Source organism: Cyprinodon variegatus, unplaced genomic scaffold (genome assembly GCF_000732505.1).
Source record: "Cyprinodon variegatus isolate N-32 unplaced genomic scaffold, C_variegatus-1.0 Scaffold101, whole genome shotgun sequence".
Taxonomy (NCBI): Eukaryota; Metazoa; Chordata; class Actinopteri; order Cyprinodontiformes; family Cyprinodontidae; genus Cyprinodon; species Cyprinodon variegatus.
In genome coordinates, this window is record NW_015150554.1 from 1026905 (window position 1) to 1045214 (window position 18310).

The following is an 18310-nucleotide window of genomic DNA, read 5'->3' on the forward strand; positions in this document are numbered from 1 at the left end:
ATTATAGATATCCTTGATTTTCCTTTTTTTCTCTCTCTTTTTTAAGTGTATTGCATAAACTTAACATCTTGAAAGAAAAGAAAGACAATATTAAGAAAAGTGTTAGGAGGTATGATTGACTATGTTGTGCTTTTAAATACTGTATTGATTGAGTTTGTCATTGTTACTGTTCCAAATAAAGTTATATTAAAAAAAAAACATTTGCTTTGCCTGCATTGCACGGAACCGCAGCTTGATGACGTCCAAATGCTGCGAAACCGGAAGTGTAGTTTTTAGATGCGGAATCGCCTGACGGTTGTGGCGGTAAGTGTGTTCCAGTGGCGATGGATCATGGTGGTTGAGGCTCCCTTCACCCAGAAGTGACACCGGGTTGACAAAGACTCTCGGACGGGTCCTTCTCTCATTTCACAGCGTTTGGACGGAGCGGGCCGTTACGCTGCAGCCGGTTAGCTGCTAGTCGGCTGGACTGTTGTTAGCTTTGTAGCTGCGGAGTTCAGCCCTGCTGGTCGGGTCCTCTTATCTGCTTGGCCATTTGGAGACCCAGTAGGCGTGAGTTTATCGGCGGGTGGCCGCCAACTGCCAAATATCAGGAGCCAACATTCACTATAACATATAACAACATTAACTTTAATATTAGCAGCAGCCCAGTCTGGGTAACACTGCTGCTGGTGCCTAACATTTGTTTTCTTTTTACCAGGAGCTTCATTCTGCAGCTGGAAGAGGCAGTGAGTTTCATTTCCAAGTCTCTCATAGCTTTATGCCTTTTTTGTTGTTGATTTTGTTCATTATAAAGTTTCTCTGGGTACACTCGTAAAACTATTTATATATATATATATATATATATAGATACATTTTAGCACAAACCTATTAAACGTTATATGATGTATAATTATTTGAAAAACATTTAGCTCTAATAAAGTTCACATAAATGAATACCAATGACTATTTATTTCAAATAAATACAGTGTTTGAATTACATAAAATTAACCCTGATTATTAAGCAAGTAACTATACTGTATCAATACTGAATGCATAAACCTGATGATTATTTACTTTAGATAAATAAGCTATATTAAAATAATGAATATGAATCATGTAAGGTTTATTTAATAGGTTTTTGTTAGTTATCTTTAAAAAAAAAAAAAAGCAAATGGGAAATTGTTTGGTAATATAACAAAAATGTTTAAATATGTGAAATATTTTTTTTGGTGAATTAGCTCTGGAGAAAATCAGATTTATTTTATTTTTTAATGATGCAGACTCTCATATTTAGCAGCACTCTGTCTGTTTTTGTGTTTGCTTCAGCGATCAGAGGTCATGGTTCTCCACTATGATCCCAGTCCGCAAACGCCTCAAACTAAGCCCAACCAAACAGGCATGCAGCAGCTCCAGTAGCTCCACTGTTGGATCACAGCAGCTCAGCTCAAGTAATGCTGTGCTGCCGCAGCCACCGGCGCCGCTTCAGGCTGCCCCAGGAGCTGGAGCACAGGTGGAGATGGAGGAGGAAGGTTACCTGCTGGTGGAGGAAGACACCACGGATTCCAGCCTCATCATCACTATGGGTAAAAAAAAATGCACCTTTGTTTTTCAAGTCTCATCAGCTTCATATTATATAGAAATGATCAACTAATCAGAAAACTGCCTCTGAACTAAACCGCTAAAAGCAAAATATAAAGACCTCTTGAGAGTATTTATACCATTTGAATAATTCCACACTTTGGAAAGCTGTAACCAATAAAAAAATGTTGTTTTTTGGGGATTTTATGCAAAAGAAGAGCATAATATGTTGAATAATCGAGAAGTGGGAGCAAAATTGTATTTTCAAAATATGGTGTACATTTCTAACCCTTGCTCTTGTTCTCAGAGTTTGCTGCATTCAGATTAACTGTTTTTAAGGGTCTTTCTCTGCTACTGTTCCACATCTGGGATGTTCTTTTCTTTAGAAGAAGGTTAAGCTCAGCCAAATTTATGGAAAGCATCTGTACTCTTCATGTATTGTTGACATATATTTCTATATTTCTTGTTGGAAAGTGAACCTCTATCACTGTCTTTTGCAGACTCCTCTAATCATCTGACTAGCTTCCCTGTTAAAGAAAAGACCCCCACAGTATGATGCTGCCACCTCCATGCCAGTCAGATTGATAATGTGTAACTCTCAGGTTTAGTTCTCCACATTATTAATCTTGGACTGTCTTCCTTGAATCATTTTAGAGACAAGAGGGACATTCAACAGAACCTTTCAAGCTGATTGGATTAGAGTGACACCTAGTGCCCGCCGACCAGGGTTTTATTTTAGCCAATCACAAATGAAAGAATAGCAGCATGAGAAACCACTCATGCACTTCTGCTGTTTGTCTTTTATGAAATCATGGATTTTGACTAAATTGGTGTAATGGCAGTAGCTATGATTACATCCTCCTCTTCTATCATGTTTTTCAGTGAGGTTGTGCGCTCCAAGGTTTATGTAGTTTTAAAATTTTTATTAGTTTTTAATTTTATTTATTTATTACTTCTAATTTTTATTTCTGTTTTAGTTTTATTTAGTATTTATTAGCTAGAAGGGCTGAAACAATTAGATTAATCATGATAGAGACTCTAAAACATGCCTTTAGGTGACACTTAGAGCAGTAATTATATCAAAATTGTAAAAAAAAAAAAAAAAAAACATATCTAAAAACTTTGCAATTAAGATTAAAACAAATGTTTTTGTTTGTCACTATGCTCTATCCAGAACTCCTCACCTGGTTTAATTTGATAAAATATCTTCTTTTAAGGAACCTTTGGCCATCTGATTAATAATCGATTCATTGAAAAAAATAATTGACAGATTCATTCATTTACAAAATAATCGATAGTTGCTGCCCTATTAGCTAGTTAAGTTTTCAATTTTTGAAAATGTTTAGTTTCAATTAAGTTTGTATTAGTTTTAGTTTTTTTATTTTTATGTAATACAACTTGAATACTGGGGGTAAAACAAAAAAAAAAGTAAATTCCAGATAAGGAACTCATATTAATGCGTTATGCTAAAGACCCAAATGAAAACTAAGCACATTCTCTCCTAAAATTTAGCTAGCTTTAATTTGTTTTGTAAAATCGTTTCACTGTTTCAGTTATTTATTTTGGATACAATCCAGTTTTTGTTTTTATTTCAGTTAACAGAAATATTTTCTAAATTCTAGGTTTCATTATTTTAATTAAAAATAATAACCTTGCTGGACGCGACAGCTCTTGTTTAATAATGCTGCAATGTAATTGGCATTGAGTGGCTGGAGCAGTACAGGATGCATTCTAGTGTGCTTGTTAACACACAAATACTTCCAGTAATTCAACCTGATAGATAGTTTGCAAGAAACTGCGAATAGGAAGTCATAATTATTTCCAGGGATGGGTTCAGCTTTAATAGATTATTCAGCCGGAGCTGTGGATATCTGCAGCTCCTCCAGAACCACTGTTTGCCTCTGGGCTGCCTCTATGATAACAGAATCTTTGGTGAATTATATAAAATCCCTAATAAAGCAAATTGAATGTTGTGGTTGTAAAGTGACAACTTAAGACAGGGAAAGTTTTTAAACTAATGATTCAAACATTTCTACCTCAGAGGACAACCACAAAGAAGGGAAGGCTCAGAGGAAGAAGGCAGTGAAGAAGAGAAAACGGACCCTGAATGAGAAGGAAGGTAGCGAGAAGGGCAGGACTTCCGGGACTGAGGAGGAGGAAGAGGGCGTGGAGTTAGAGATCGACAGAGAGCTGGACCAGGCTCTGGAGACGAAATCCAAACAGCATAACCTCACCACTGTGAATGTTAAAAACATCATCCATGTAAGTTCACACAACTCACCCTTTATTATCTCACTTTATGGCTCTTTCTATTATGATTTTATCCTAAACAGAGATAGTCACTATTTGTACATTAGGACAGAAATAGTTAAACATTCTTTTAAGGATGAAACATATTGTAGCTTTGATACTGGATGTTGGTGAAATAGTTAGATTAGCACTAGAATTGTAAATAAATAAGCACTTTGTAAGAAAACAGTTACAGAATTTAAAGTTGGAGCTTTCATCATTTGTGATGGAAACAAAGGAGATATTAGTGTAGTATATTATTTTTTTATTTTCACATATCTGGGTGATTTGGGACAACCAGCAGCAAAAATAGAAGAAGTTTACATCAGAAGAAAGAAGAAAATACACAGATTAATTGAAATAAGCGAATTAACAGGGTTATTTGGATGTGTACAAATCTGTGCAATCAAAATTCAGTATAAAAGCATTAGAGGATTTAATAAAAAGAACACAGTCTGTTAAGTTTGTTGGGATGGTTGTAAAGACTGCTGCTGGGAGGAAGGATCTGCTATAACACCCCTTTGTGTGCCTAGGGTGCAGCAGTAGGCTGTCAGTAGGGGGGCTTACCATGCATGAAATGTCTTCATGCTGGAATAGGAAACATTTTTCTAACAGTGACATTATTTATCATAGATAGCATAGATTTATCTTTACTTTATTCAGATAAACAGTCAACTGTTTGAGGCTGTGGTGGTTATGTTTTGAGTTGCAGCCTTTGGTTTTTTTTGTGCTTGATTGTTCTGCAGGAAGTGATCACCAATGAGCATGTGGTGGCCATGATGAAAGCAGCCATCAATGAGACCGAAGCTGTTCCTCCGTTTGTGAGTTTCTAGTTTAAAGAAAACGCTCAGCGCTGCTGCAGTTAAAGTTCTAGCTTGTTTTTATTTAAGAATTGAATTCTACTCTGTTTAAGGAGCCCAAAATGACTCGATCCAAGTTCAAAGAAGTGGTGGAGAAGGGTGTGGTGAGTCTGTTTAGAGGAGATAAATAAACCAGAATGCTGTTATGGAATCAGGTGGGTAATGTCTGTGTTTCCCCATCAGGTCATTCCCACCTGGAACATCTCGCCCATCAAGAAAAGCAGCGATGCTAAAAAGGTAAAACACTCAAAAAATTAAATATCTGTTAGTCTGACAAACATACATCTCCTTCTGGTCCATGTTTATTTAATAGCATCATCCTCAGTTATTCCTCAATTAATTATTAATATTCTAAACAAGAGTTTGTACTTTTCATTCTATGTTTTAATCTTCTACATCACATTTTATCTTACTATTAAACCAAAAATAATAATAATATAATTTTTATTCTGTTTTATTTCTGTTTTTATTTTTTAATTCTTATTTCTGTGTTGTTTTTTTCTAAATTAGTAAGAATACAAGCACCCAAGGAAGATGCCTTTTTTTTGTATCCCCAAAAATATTTTGAGCTATTTTTGAAGATATATATTTAATTGTCTTATTTTTTTGCGGCATGAACACATTTAAGAGATCCTGTTGATATTTACTGTTTTAAATTTTAATAAACTGTGAAGCAGTATCTTTGTACAATCTATAAATTACGGCGTTTTTTTTGTCTCCTACCATTTGGCTTCAGGCTCCTCAGTTTGTGGACATCCCACTGGATGAGGAAGACTCTTCTGATGAAGAATATCATCCAGATGAAGAAGAGGAAGATGAGACTGCTGAAGATGTCAGGCCCTTAAATGGCTTTTCTTGTTTTGTCCCTCTGCTAATTAATAATCACTCACTGATTGTTGTTATTATGCAGACATTCCAGGAGAGCGACATGGAGAGCACGGCTTCTTCTCCCAGAGGGACTCGGCTGAATCGAGTCGAGGAGGACAGCTGCAGCCCCTGGCAGGTAACCACTGACGACGACAGCATTGATTGGATGACCTTTCCATCTCACTGCCTTTATCCATGACCACTCTACTCCTGTTTCCTTTCAGTCTTCTCGAGTTCGATCCAGGCGTTTGAAGGAGGGCTTGATGGGACCCCCTCCTCCACCCAAAGCTCCGCCCTCCAAAGGTGTGACCGACAGCACCTTCTTGGAGAAGCTTCACGCTGTTGAAGAGGAGCTAGCTGGCTGTTTGGAGCCCTATCAGGTAACTAGGAGACATTGAATAGAGGAAATGTAATCAGATGGAGGTTAGGAAGTCTGTTCTAATTAACAATATATACTCTGCAAGTAAAAAGCATCTAATTGCAAAAAAGGCTTAAAATATATAATATAAATCATTTCTGCAATATATGAGTTTCTTTTTCCGAGTAACGTATTTCTGCTATTCTGGTCTGCTCGTGCAAAATGCTGTTTGTAGATGAAAGCTATATGCAGTTGCTCCCTGGCCAATCTGATGGAGTTTGAGATAGTATGTGAAGAAGAATGAGCAGAAATGTCTGTATACCATTGCAAAGCTGGAAGAACGATAACCCCAGCAGATTCATGGCTGTTATTGTCAGGTGATACATGATAGTGAGAGGCTGAACTACTTCTTCCTACTTTGTTTTGTTATACTGACTAAAATGGCTCCAAATGTTTTAGGCTTTGTGTTGGACTGTGGGGAAAAAAAGAAGAAAAATCTTAGATGTAGCCTATTGGATATGTTTGTAAGGAACTGTTCCAACTAGCTCTTCCATGTTTGCTAGTCTTCAGAACCTCTAGTTAAAGAATATTTTGGGGGATGTTAAAACAGTTCAATGGATCAGCGGTCTGGCTCATCTCATTTCACATCTATAGGATGTTAAATTAGGTTCAAGACTGAAACCACCAAAACCCACGGAAGCTTTAACTGTGTTTAAATACATGACTGATGATTATTTACCTGTCATATGCAGCCTATCGCGGAGGAGGAGTCTGGAGTGATGGCGTGCCGGACCCGGTCCAAGCGTCCGCTCCGTGATGTCCCCTTAGGCCAGCTGGAGGCTGAGCTCAAAGCTCCTGACATAACTCCAGACATGTATGACTCCAGCTGTGCGCCGGAGGACAGGGAGTGGACGGACTGGTTGAGAGGCCTGATGAGCTCCGATGTTGATAATGAAGGTGAGCGACTGTCTCACTGCTGGGCCTCTAAAGTCCAATCGTTTCACAAAACCAGTCTCATATTCTTACAGATAAACATCTGTTAAGTCTAGAATCAACTGAACTGAACTCTCTTATTTCTCTACCAGAGGAGTGTGATGATGAAGATGATCCAGAGTACAACTTCCTGGCTGACATCGATGAACCCGACCTGGAGGATTACCGAGATGACAAGGCAGTCCGGATCACCAGTCAGTACCAGACGGATGGAGTTTAATGGAGGGAGCTTTTTATTTTGGGTCATTAATACTGAATCACAAACTCCTTTAAATCCTGATATAATATAAAAAACATCGTTTATTTATTTTGTCTGTGAGTGCAGAAATTTTGTTTTTAATTAGATCCATAGCAGTATATAACACTGGAACCGTATTGTTAACTGTAGGTCAGAGGCTACTATCCTTGTCAGTCATATTTGGACTAAAAATGAGTGTTTTTTACTGTTTGATATTTTCTGCTGGTTTAATTTACCCTCTCTTTAGAAACAATGATTGATGGATATTTTTCTCTCTTTTTAGAGAAGGAAGTGAACGAGCTGATGGAGGAGCTGTTTGAAACGGTAAAAAAAAAACCTTTTTATTCATTCATTGATTCTGTCAGTAACCAACAAAATGTCCATGTTGTCTGTTAGAGGCAGCGAGTCATCTGATACTCGTGGGTTCCTTTATACTATTTAATTTCCATTCTTTCCTGCGTCCTTTGCTGTTCTTTCCCCTCATTTTCCTTCCTTTGTTCCTTCCTTCTTTCTTGTAATCCATCTGTCCTCCCTTCTCCTTATTTTATCCTTCATTCCTTGCCTTGTTTTATCAATCATTCCTTCATTTCTTCCTTCCTTCCCTGAAATATTACACCAGTATGAGCAATATTTGTTGTCTGCTTACGTATAATGATGACTCCTCATTATATGTATATTTTTTTGTTGTTTTTTTACTGCAAAGAACACATCAGGAACCAACCTTAATGAAGGTCAAGTTAGTATTAACCTGAAGGATGCTGCTAAGCTGTTTCTGTGTTTGTCTGTGTCTCAGCTGAAAGAGGACCTGGCAGGACAGGAAGTGGACGATGAAGCGCAAGACGAAGACGAGGAGCTGCAGGAGGAAACATCCACTTTTCAGCCACACATACCTGGGCAACAGAACATGTACGTAGGACCGACGAGCTTCACTTAGACCACAGAGGGACGTTTCCCTCATTTTGACTGCTTGTTTTTCTACCTCAGAGGAGCAGCTGACCATGAGGCTGAGGACCAACCAATCACAGGCCTGAAAACCGTGAGGCAGCAGCTGAGTTGGATTAGAAAGCGACGGCAGACAAACCCTCTGTTCAGCACTGTGAGTCCAGAACCGTTCACCCTGAAGCTGAACCCCCAGCAGAAGCACAGACTGCAGCAGCAGCTTCAGCAGGTACAGAACCTGGAGCAGGTTCAGCTGTTATCAAGGCCGTACCTCAGATCAGCTCTGACTTCTCTCTCTCTGCGGCTCTAAGCACATCCAGCTGCTGACTCAGATTAACCTGCTGACTTCACCTGTCCCCAAACTGCATAGTGAGGCGGAGACCACCCGCCAGTTCCTGGTAACTCACACAGCAACACGTTATATTCAACAGCATGATTGAAACATCTCTTTACTGCTGTTTTGAGGTTTAATATAAGGCTATTATTTTTCTGTCGGTAAATCTGGATGTTTCCTTCATTCTGTGTCTTTCGGCTCCACAGTGTAAAGTAGATGCGTCTTAAACTGTTTCTGTGCTGATCTGTTTTTCAGTTTGAGTTAGACATGTTGGCTCAGAGGGGGGAACTCATCAGGTCTGCAGATTCTGGTTTCTGCAGCGCCTTCAGAGCCTCCAACCTGCAGGGGGCGCTGGAGCTCCTAGAGGAGCTACGACAGGCACCCATCAACTACCGGCCGCAGAACCGCAAGCCTGACGGCAGAGGACAAAGTGAGAGTCCTGCAACATTTCTGTCAGAAGCAGTTTGAGCTTTTCTGAATGGAGTCTTTGTTTCTCTGTGTCTGCGTTATCAGTGCGCTGTTACCCTGTCATGCCAGCTGAGCTCGCCTGGTTGTTCGCAACCCGACACGTCTTCCTGTACCCTGAACTGCTGCCTTGTGCCAACCTCGACCCGGCTATGTACTGCCCCCGCAGGACGGCGGCCTTCACTGCAGCAGAGGACTGGTAACGCAAACCGTAGCTCCTTTACTGTGATTCATCCATTGAATTAACAAATTCAATCTCTGGTTTTCTTAAACCTCTGAGCTGCAGATATGATTTTAGAAAGATATAAACACATCATTCACAGTGTTTATCACTGATTGTTTATACTGGAACCAGATGCTACATCACACTCATGTCTGAGAGCAGAAAATGTTAAATGTTATGAGTAAGAAAGATGCAAGTGGCTGGAAAAAAAAAAAAACTACCAAAAAACTGCTGCTTCAGAAAATCAGGGTAGAATGTGTCGTTCTGTTTCCTTAGCCTGCTGGTCCTCGGCCTCAGGAACATGGAGGGAGCGTGTGACCCACCGAAGCTCGTGTCTCAGTTTCTGCTCAGGAAAACTGTGGTTCAAGTCCGCCGGAGGATCCTGCAGTGCTGCAGACCTGGAACGCCTGACAACATTGTAAAGGTGAGAATCTCCCACATGCCGCCTGTCCTGTGTCTCTGCTTCAGCGGCTGACTCTTCCTCCTCTGCAGGCCTTCAGGTATCAACAGGTAGTGAGATCCATGCCGGTAGCCTGCAGGAACGTCGACCCAGCAGAGCAGCGCCCTCCTGTGGCGAGAGAGCAGAACAACATGCCACTGTGGCTCGTGGTATTAAAGCCTTTTCATCCAATAGTAACCGTACTGCAGAGGCATTTTTATATCCAAAACTGGGAATGCACACTGAAAGTCAGTCCCAATCAGAATTTAATGATGTCATTTTAAATCCACAGCTTTTAGGTTTAGGTTTCTCATCCTCTAACATTTGGATTAGGGTTGGCCCTCAGGAGGGGTGAACTGAAGAGATTAAATTAGGATTAAATCAACCAGATTTCGATTTATGTTTCCTCCAAAAACTAGAGGGGGGGCTTTTTATCCTTTATGCTTGAAGTTGGAGGATGAATAAAAACTCTATTTTCTTACGTTTTAAAAAACAAAAAGTATTCAGCAGCACCCTTTCCCTGCCAGGCTGAGGTTACTGCCATAGATTAGCTTTAAACATAATCCCATCCAGCATAGGTCAGGAATCATTTTTCAATGGTTGAAAAATCATCCCAGATTGTTCTTCCTACCAAATCCAAGATTTGGTAGGAAGAACCCCCCCCCCCCTAAGTATTAAAATAAAAATGAGAAATGACTGACATTACTTTGAAAAACTAAGCTTTTATTTCACTCATCCTCCTTGCGAGGTGACATGAATTTAAAGAGAAATGCAATTCAAGCTGAAAATGCTGTAAGACAAAGTGAAAATATAAAATATATATGAAACTAAATCTCACACTGTGAGCTAGTTTATTACGGTAGTTATAAATGCACATCTGAGAACAAAAAGGGATGAACAGATTTCAGAAGAAGGAGTTGATTGGTGAAAAAGAAAAATACAGATTTAAAAAGATTTAATCTTTATACCCAAAAAGTCCCGCTCTAATAAAGCATGGGTTACCATTAATAGATGCTTGAAACATGTTATAATCTGCTTAGAAAATGCTTTGGATTAAAGTGAAAAAATATTCTTACATTACCTGAAGAAAAATTATGACAATTTTGGTTCTGAAAGAGCTTTTTTTTATTTTTTAAAAATTTGTTCTTTGACGCAAGGAGGAAATCTCATTGAGCTGATCGGATGAACTATGCTGAAGTTAGATTTAGAATATTTTATATCATCATGGAAGCTTGGTGAATTATTGATATTTAGTTGTTTTTTTTTTTCTGCCAGAGGAGCCTTCCTGTCATCTCTCCCCTCATCAAACACTTCAACAGCCCAGCCAGCTCCTCCCCAGAGCTCCCGGCCTCCTGCAGGAGGAACAAGGCCCGTCAGAGCCACCTGGCCTTCCTTCGATCTTCTTCCTCCAGCTACAACTTCCCCTCCGGGACCAAATACCCGCCGCGCCTTCCACAGAACCTGGACTTCAAACGGATTGGTTTCGTCCTCCTCCAGCAGCCCCTCCCCTCTACTAACGAGAAAACTGCTGACATCATAATCACCTCCACCATCTCTATGCCAGCTACAGAACAGATTAAATATCACTGTCGGACACTAGCAGGCCTGAGGAGGAGGAAGAGTGGGAGGCTGTCTGCTTCCCCTCCAAGTGCAGAGACACCAAACCTTAAAGAAAGATCGATAGAGAGGAGAGAACAAGGTCCGACTTCCTGTTTGGAAATCACTGATGACGAGGCCACCACAGAAGAAGAGATGGAAGAAGAGAGTGATGTGCTTCTGGTTTTGTCTGAATCCTCGACCAGCGATTCTGGAAGCATCTCTGATTGCGAAGATCAACCAGATCCGGTAGAGACGGAGTCAGAACCTGAGAGAAACGTGGTAGCGGTCCCGTCCAAAGCTGCCGCGGTTGGTGCTGCTGCTGCTGATGGTGATGAGGAAGATATTGAAGCACCAATTCCTCAGGTTAGATAACTTCTTCTGATGACTTAATGAACTTGGAGACTCATTTAACATTAAACCAGCAGCTTCCTCTGCTGCAGCAGTGAATGCAAAACGTGTTTTTTTTTTTTTAGGAGAAGGTTTCATCAGAGGAGACTGATGATGATGAAGACGATGTTCAGAGGGAGTCTGAGGATGTGGTGTTTGCTCAGGATTATCTACACAGAGTAAGAACAGCGACACACTTTACAGTTCCCCACAACAACATTTTTTCCTGTCCACTTATTCAGATTGGAAACCTAGAATTTCATGTGTTTTTATCTGAATTTGTGTAACTTTTGATCCAAGTATTAGAATATTCTGAGATGTATTAAACTGGTTTTCAGGTCCATATATATGGTATGGAACCAGAGCAGTGCTTTACAGCAGCCTGAGTTTTCCAGCAAACACTAGAGCTAACTGACCTAAAAGTTTTTCTTGCTGATAAAATATATTTTTACTTCTAAAATGTATCTAAAGGGGTGAATCTGATCTTGTCTATAAGTCGTGCTCCGGACTGCTGTGCTGAATCCGAACAGCGTTCAGCCTAACGAATGTCACTATAATACGATTACGTTTTTGAATAATGCTAGTCAAAATGGGGCTACAGCCTTCTATAAAAAGAACTACTAAAAACAAGTTACACAAACATTGTGGCTGAAGCTCGAAACATATGAAGGTGTGTAAATTAGAATGTTTCACACACAGTACACAAACAAGAAGGGTGACTATGTTGAGCTCTTTGTGGTGAGCTTGACCTAAACGTCCTGTCACACAAAGGATTGTGGGAAAGTGTATAGCTCCTATGCTAAACCAGCTATCCTGCCTCCTTGTCCTAGCTCCCAAATTGCTGTAAGCACTATTTGGTAAACACTTATCATGGCCACTACTGAAGCTCTTTAGCTAAAGAGAGCTCACAGATTTACTGTATTCAGAAGCAGCCCTCTTAATTCGGCCACAGTGAGCATTACCAGTTGCTTTCTGGGCGAGAAACCTGGAAGTTATTGGTCCAGTGCCCCCTACTGGTGAAAAGTTGTTGTGTTGTGGATCAGAAAGGTTTGGAATGACACAAAGTATTCGTGTTTTACTTATGACAATTTCGTCTTTTTTTGCTTTTTTTTTTTTTTTTGTTTACAGGGCCAAAAATATCTGATGACTTGATTCACTCATATTTCCATCTAATTGATTCATCGAACCTTGTTTAATATAGCAAACTGTTTAACACAAGTTATTTTTAATGTTGCCATGTCAATTGTTTTTCCCACCTGAGCTGCAGCCACTGTAGAGTAATTTCCTGGGGACTCTGAGACATAACTCAATCCCTACTTTAAAGTATGTTTCTCTATACCTTTACTAATGTCCCTTTAGGAACCTCCAAGGATTTAATAGAATGGCACACTGGTTGAGTGGATTTAAAGATTTGGTTGATTTCTTAAAAGAAGATTGATTTGACATAAATGCACATTGAACTTCTAAAATATGTGAAGCCAGGTAAACAGAGCTGATATTTTACTATAATGTTTGAACTGTGCAGGTATGTGAAGTTGTCCAGATGCATCCAGGCCTTTCTGAGCAGCTGCTGCAGGTGTTGGATGAATTTTCAGCTGCGGGGCCTTCAGGCTCCCCAGAGCTCCTGTATAACAGACTGGGTCGCCTGCTGCAGCCGTGGCCTCAGCTGCTCAAAGACTTTGCTGCCTTCCTGAACCCCAGTCAAGCAGGCAGATGTGGGCTGGTGAGTCACACTTCATTGGTGTGGCAAGCTTTGGGTCAGGAATCCCACTGAACTGTACTTCCTCTCCATCAGCTGTTGGAGCAGCAGCTGTTTGAGCGCAGCCGGCGGTTCCTGAGGCGGATGGGTCGGAGCCTTGGAGAGGGTTCTGTACTCTACCAGCAGGTGGTGTCTGTGCTTCAGGGAAGCTCCGCCCCCTCATCGGAGGATGTGGACAAGGTAGACGACAAGAAAAGGATCTAGTTGTGATAATCATGGTAACCACAGACGACGACAGTCTCTATTAGGGTCCCTTAGATCTACAGTTCTCGTAATTTTTGTGTTGCATATATTAGATGTGGGTGTTGGTAGAAACCGCTTAGTTCCGCATCAAAAATCTACTTTCTAAGGATGTAACTGTTGGGATTTCCAACTTTAGACTTAGAAATCCTTCATATTTTTCTTTCTAAACATAGAGAGCACAATTTCACTGGGTCGTACTGAAAAATCTAAGCTGTTTTGCACAAAAAATGTTTGATAAATGCCAAGATAATACAATGAAAACTTGATTGTCAGGGTTTTCAAAAGTATTGATACTTACACGCCGTATCCATATGCAATTGTAATTCAGCCAGGTATCACCTCTGTTTTGCATATTTTTGCTATTTTTTATTTATAGATTATTTGCACATTAAAATAATAATTTCTCAAAAAAAATGTGTTATATTTAGGTCATTTATTTTGCGTTCATTTGCACACTTATTTAACTACCTACTAAGATAAAAAAAAAAAAGGGTTTTATGTATAAACATATACATTTTACACCTTTAAATATTTGGCATTTTTTTATCCCCATTGTATTTAAAAATAGTATTAATGATTGAATTGTTTCCTAGGAGCTCATCTTGAGTTAATAAATTTTAGTATCAAGGCAACCTCCTAAGATCCCTGCCTTACAAAATATAAATCCTCACCTTATTTCTGGTATTTCCTGAAGGCTGCCAGCCTTAATCCTTCCTCTGATGTATCTGCTGAAATTCATTCCCTGTTTAAAGTAGCAGCCTGAAAGGTTGGCCATCAGAACCCCAGGATAAAATAAATTTTTTTTATTTTTAACTCATCAGTGATGCTGACAGCAGCAGCTGCCACTTCTGGCCAGATTAAGGGTGATCCTATGCCCAGCTGGTGTTCAGGTGTGATGCATTCACTGACCTTGCTGGTCAGGCTAAAAGTTTAAAAGCGATTTATATGTCAAATATTATCCGCGTGTTTGAGAATAAACTTTAGGTTAAAACATTTGTCCAATCAAGAGAAGATAAATATGATTCATATAAAAAAAAAACAATTAATGCATAATTTTCTTAGGTACCAGTTTTATTGAATTTATTTTATTCAGTCATTTATTTGGCAGGCCAATTTTTTAACAGTATTTCATGCTTTTTTTTATAATTTCGTGTAATTAACATTCCTGCGTTGGCTTTTTAAGAACTAATCTCAAAGTGTTGCATCGTGTTCCACTTTTTTTCCTCTCAGGTTTCATCTTTGCTCATGAAGCATCCAGACCTGCAGGGTGAGGTCCAGGAGATCTTCCAGCAGCTCCACAGCTGCTCCAAAACCACTGACACGTACTCAGCTGCTCAGACACCCAATAACCAAAGCGGCGAGTCGATCATCGCTCCGGGTGGAAGTTATGCGGAGGAAGAAAGGAAGAAACAAGCTGTTTGTGCCAAAAACATCACAGTGACGTCCAACGGGGAGAAGGTCGTCGTTTGGACTCGGTGGGAACAAACAAACGTGTTTAGGTTGATATGGTGTGAAAACTTTCCAACATCAGGATTTTTTTGTCATTTATGCACATTTAATGTTTCTATATCTATTTACATCACAGACAGCAGCTTCTATATATTTTATATGATGGAGCAACACAAACTAGCCCTGTTTTAAAGACTTTGTTTCTTTTATCCATTAAACCTCATTATAATTTTGATTGTCCTTCTGGATGGGAGCTCATTCTGGTAAGAATCCCTGGGAATCGTGTTTACAAGGGATGATTGGATGTTGTTGGAAGAAAAAAGAAATAGCCTTGGAGATGGATGGAGCTGGGTTCTAACTTCCCTTATAGATCCTGTCTGACCTAGGGAGAGGGAAAATTTAGTGTCACATCTCCATTTGTTACTGTAATTAGATCTCTGATGTATTAGCCAATATGATGGCTGGTTGGAATTGAAATCTGAAAACTATTGAAGGGTTTTGTATTAAACTCCTATTTTCTTCAATTTCTTTAAATAAAATCCAGTGCAACCAGCTACCTTCTTAAGTCTCCAAATAAGAGCCTTTGCCCCCCCTTAGAACGATGGTGGTGATGGTATAGGCATCATGGCACAATGAAGATGATTACAAAACATCCTTTGTGGGGGGAAAAACTGCTGGACGCTGTAACCTTAAGCATAGAGGCAGAGTTACAGTTAAAGTTCTCTAATAAAGATCAGTTATATTTGGTCTAAATGCATGAAAAAGGGGGAAAAAAACTAAAAGGTTGAAAGTTGACAACCAGCTGCTTCCTGTTGCAGTGAGGCCGACCGTGCCATCCTGACCGCCTGCCAGCAGAGAGGAGCCAACATGAAGACCTTCAGACAAGTCTCCTCCCAGTTAGGAAACAAAACTGTTGAACAGGTGAGGGTGGGCGGAGCTTCAGTGTTCAGGCCTGTTTTTGCTCCCTAAACTGAATTACCTGATTTATGCATTGTTCTTTTAGGTACGACTCCGCTTTGAGGACCTGATGAAGCTTTTTCTATCTGCGTCGCAAAAGTCTGCTTCTTCGGAAGGACAGCCAGGGAACAGACCAGAAACCGCTCCTGACTGACCCAGCAACGCATGGAGAAGGCTGCTACTCACCACAAAGTGGACATCTGAAGATGTTTCTTCTGAGGCGAGGTCACATCGGTGACCTTTGTTGAAGCCCACCAGAAGCGGCTCAGGATCTGCATCAAACAGTTTTAGCTTGCCGGTTTAGTTCTGATACTTTATTAAAATGTTGAAAGATCCAGCTCCATTGTTAAGAGCAAAGTTTCAGAATCCACCTGTATGAGACGGGAGCTTGTAGGTCTCAGTTTGGTCTTAGCTTCCCTGTTAATCTTTCTCATTTTGGACATGATTTGAGCCCAGTTCTGGGAAACAAGTTCTGGGAAATTTTCAGGGAAACTTTTCCCCCCATGCTTTCCTCCCCAATGTGCCGGTCCGAGTGAACAACTAATGAAGGATTCAGAGTTTATCTGTAAATCTACCGCAGGTCCAAAGTGTTTAGACTATATTTGTACCTCATTACAATATTGATGCTGATACAGACTTAAACTGATCTCACAGCATTGAATATTATAAAAAAGTATTTTTAAAATTTGCTGGGTTTTTTATGGTAATTCATATTGTCCCTTTATCTAGTCACACTGACTATTAAATGGGCTACTCTACTACATGGTTTATATAAAGTAGTGCCACTTTACAGCTAAACAATGATAAGATTCAATCATATGTTAGAATTTATCAAAGTATCTAATGAATGAGTGGGAGAAAACTTTCAAGCAGCTCAACTACCAATTGGTAGTCAGTTTTTTACTAACATCAATAAGAGTTTATTAGAATCAGGCTTTAATGGGGTTCTTATTATAGTGATGTTTTATTATAGCTATAAAAAGTATGGTGACTGCCCTAATCTGGTCTTTTAGAGGAGAACAGCAGACGACAAAATTCAATTCAGTTTATTTATATAGCACAAATTCACAATACATGCCATCTAAAGGCACTTTACAGAGACAAATAAACCAGATCATACAGTCAGATTGATTAAAAGTTTTCTATCTACGAAAAACCAGTTGATGGCATTGACTTAAAAGGCAATCCCTCACACCAAGCATGCTTGTAGCGACAGGGGAGAGGAAAACTGTTTTAACAGGAAGAAACCTCCTGCAGAACCAGGCTCGGTGTGAGCGGCCATCTGCCGAGGCCGACTGGGGTTTAAGGAGACAAAAGAAGACATGGAAAGATGCAGAGATACAAAAGGCAACTATCAACCAGCTCCAACCAACAAGTTTTTTTTTGTTTTTTGACGTTACTAGATTTAATTTTCTTATACATTCCACCTACAATTAAATTATAGTTCAATCTCATATAAGCTGCTTGAGTTTGACATTTTGGGAAGGTGGCACTAAAATTCAATTCATAAAATTAACTTTGTACACAGGAGGTTTGAAAAGCTTGGCGGATCCCAGATCACTGGACCGTTCCTCCAGATGTGACAAAATAATTCAGCATCTCTGATTGGGAAATGCGTGGAGTTACTTGTGAACCAATTTGAATGTATTTATTGTTAGGTGTATTTAATATATCTCCAATGACCTCAGTGATCTTGGCTTTCTGTGAAGTCCCTTTTTTACAGAACCAAAAAAAAAAAAGTCAAAATAGACTACGTTTTTTTAAGTTCTAATTGCTCTGAAAGATTTTATCTGCCTGTTATTTCTAGCATTTAAACTGCTGAACTGAAGAAATGAATGAGTGTAGATTTGGTACTGGCTCTCTCCTATCAGGGTTTGGGACTCTTAAATGCCTTAAACACTTGGTGTCCCTTCACTCTGAACACCTTTAGTTTTTACAGGCAGCTTTAACTGTTTAAGATACATTTTAATAGAAATGTATGTTGAATTATGTAAATTTGTGTGTCCTTAACTACCAATTGGATTAGAGTTACAGTGTCTGTTTCTGCTCTAGCGTCTGCTAAAAAGCTGTTTTTATTGAAGGAGTATTTAAACTAAACTCCATAGATCTCATTAAAAAAATGAAAACAAATCTTGCCTTGGTAACCATGGCCAAAAAAACAGCCTTGCTTATCTTGGATGAAGGTTTTTTTTTCTACTGACTGTTTATCTGTATTTAATGTGCAAAAAAGTCACATGAATAAAACTTTTTATATTTTTCAAAATAAAATCTTGGTTGTTTTTGTAGTGGGTTAAGAAAATGTTATATTCATAGCACATTTATATAAAATATACAATTTAAAGTGCTATACTTAA

At 39.4% G+C, this 18310-nt stretch overlaps 1 protein-coding gene across 2 annotated transcripts; it reads left to right on the forward strand.

Moving 5' to 3' along the window:
* Positions 1 to 272: 272 nt before the first annotated feature.
* Positions 273 to 17110, forward strand: LOC107084484 (GON-4-like protein). Of its 2 annotated transcripts, none has more exons than XM_015374371.1 (27): positions 273 to 549; positions 698 to 725; positions 1306 to 1562; positions 3599 to 3819; positions 4593 to 4667; positions 4760 to 4810; positions 4890 to 4943; positions 5443 to 5538; positions 5617 to 5709; positions 5798 to 5953; positions 6684 to 6888; positions 7017 to 7118; positions 7446 to 7486; positions 7956 to 8068; positions 8147 to 8330; positions 8413 to 8499; positions 8691 to 8865; positions 8949 to 9099; positions 9400 to 9547; positions 9616 to 9732; positions 10838 to 11524; positions 11635 to 11727; positions 13074 to 13271; positions 13344 to 13487; positions 14781 to 15058; positions 15818 to 15920; positions 16003 to 17110. In XM_015374371.1, the coding sequence occupies exons 3-27, from the start codon at positions 1331 to 1333 to the stop codon at positions 16108 to 16110; spliced, it is 3912 nt and encodes a 1303-aa protein (XP_015229857.1). In that variant the 5' UTR covers positions 273 to 549; positions 698 to 725; positions 1306 to 1330; the 3' UTR covers positions 16111 to 17110. The 2 variants fall into 2 exon arrangements, with proteins under 2 accessions (XP_015229857.1, XP_015229858.1); XM_015374372.1 differs by having other exon boundaries at positions 14781 to 15025.
* Positions 17111 to 18310: the final 1200 nt, after the last annotated feature.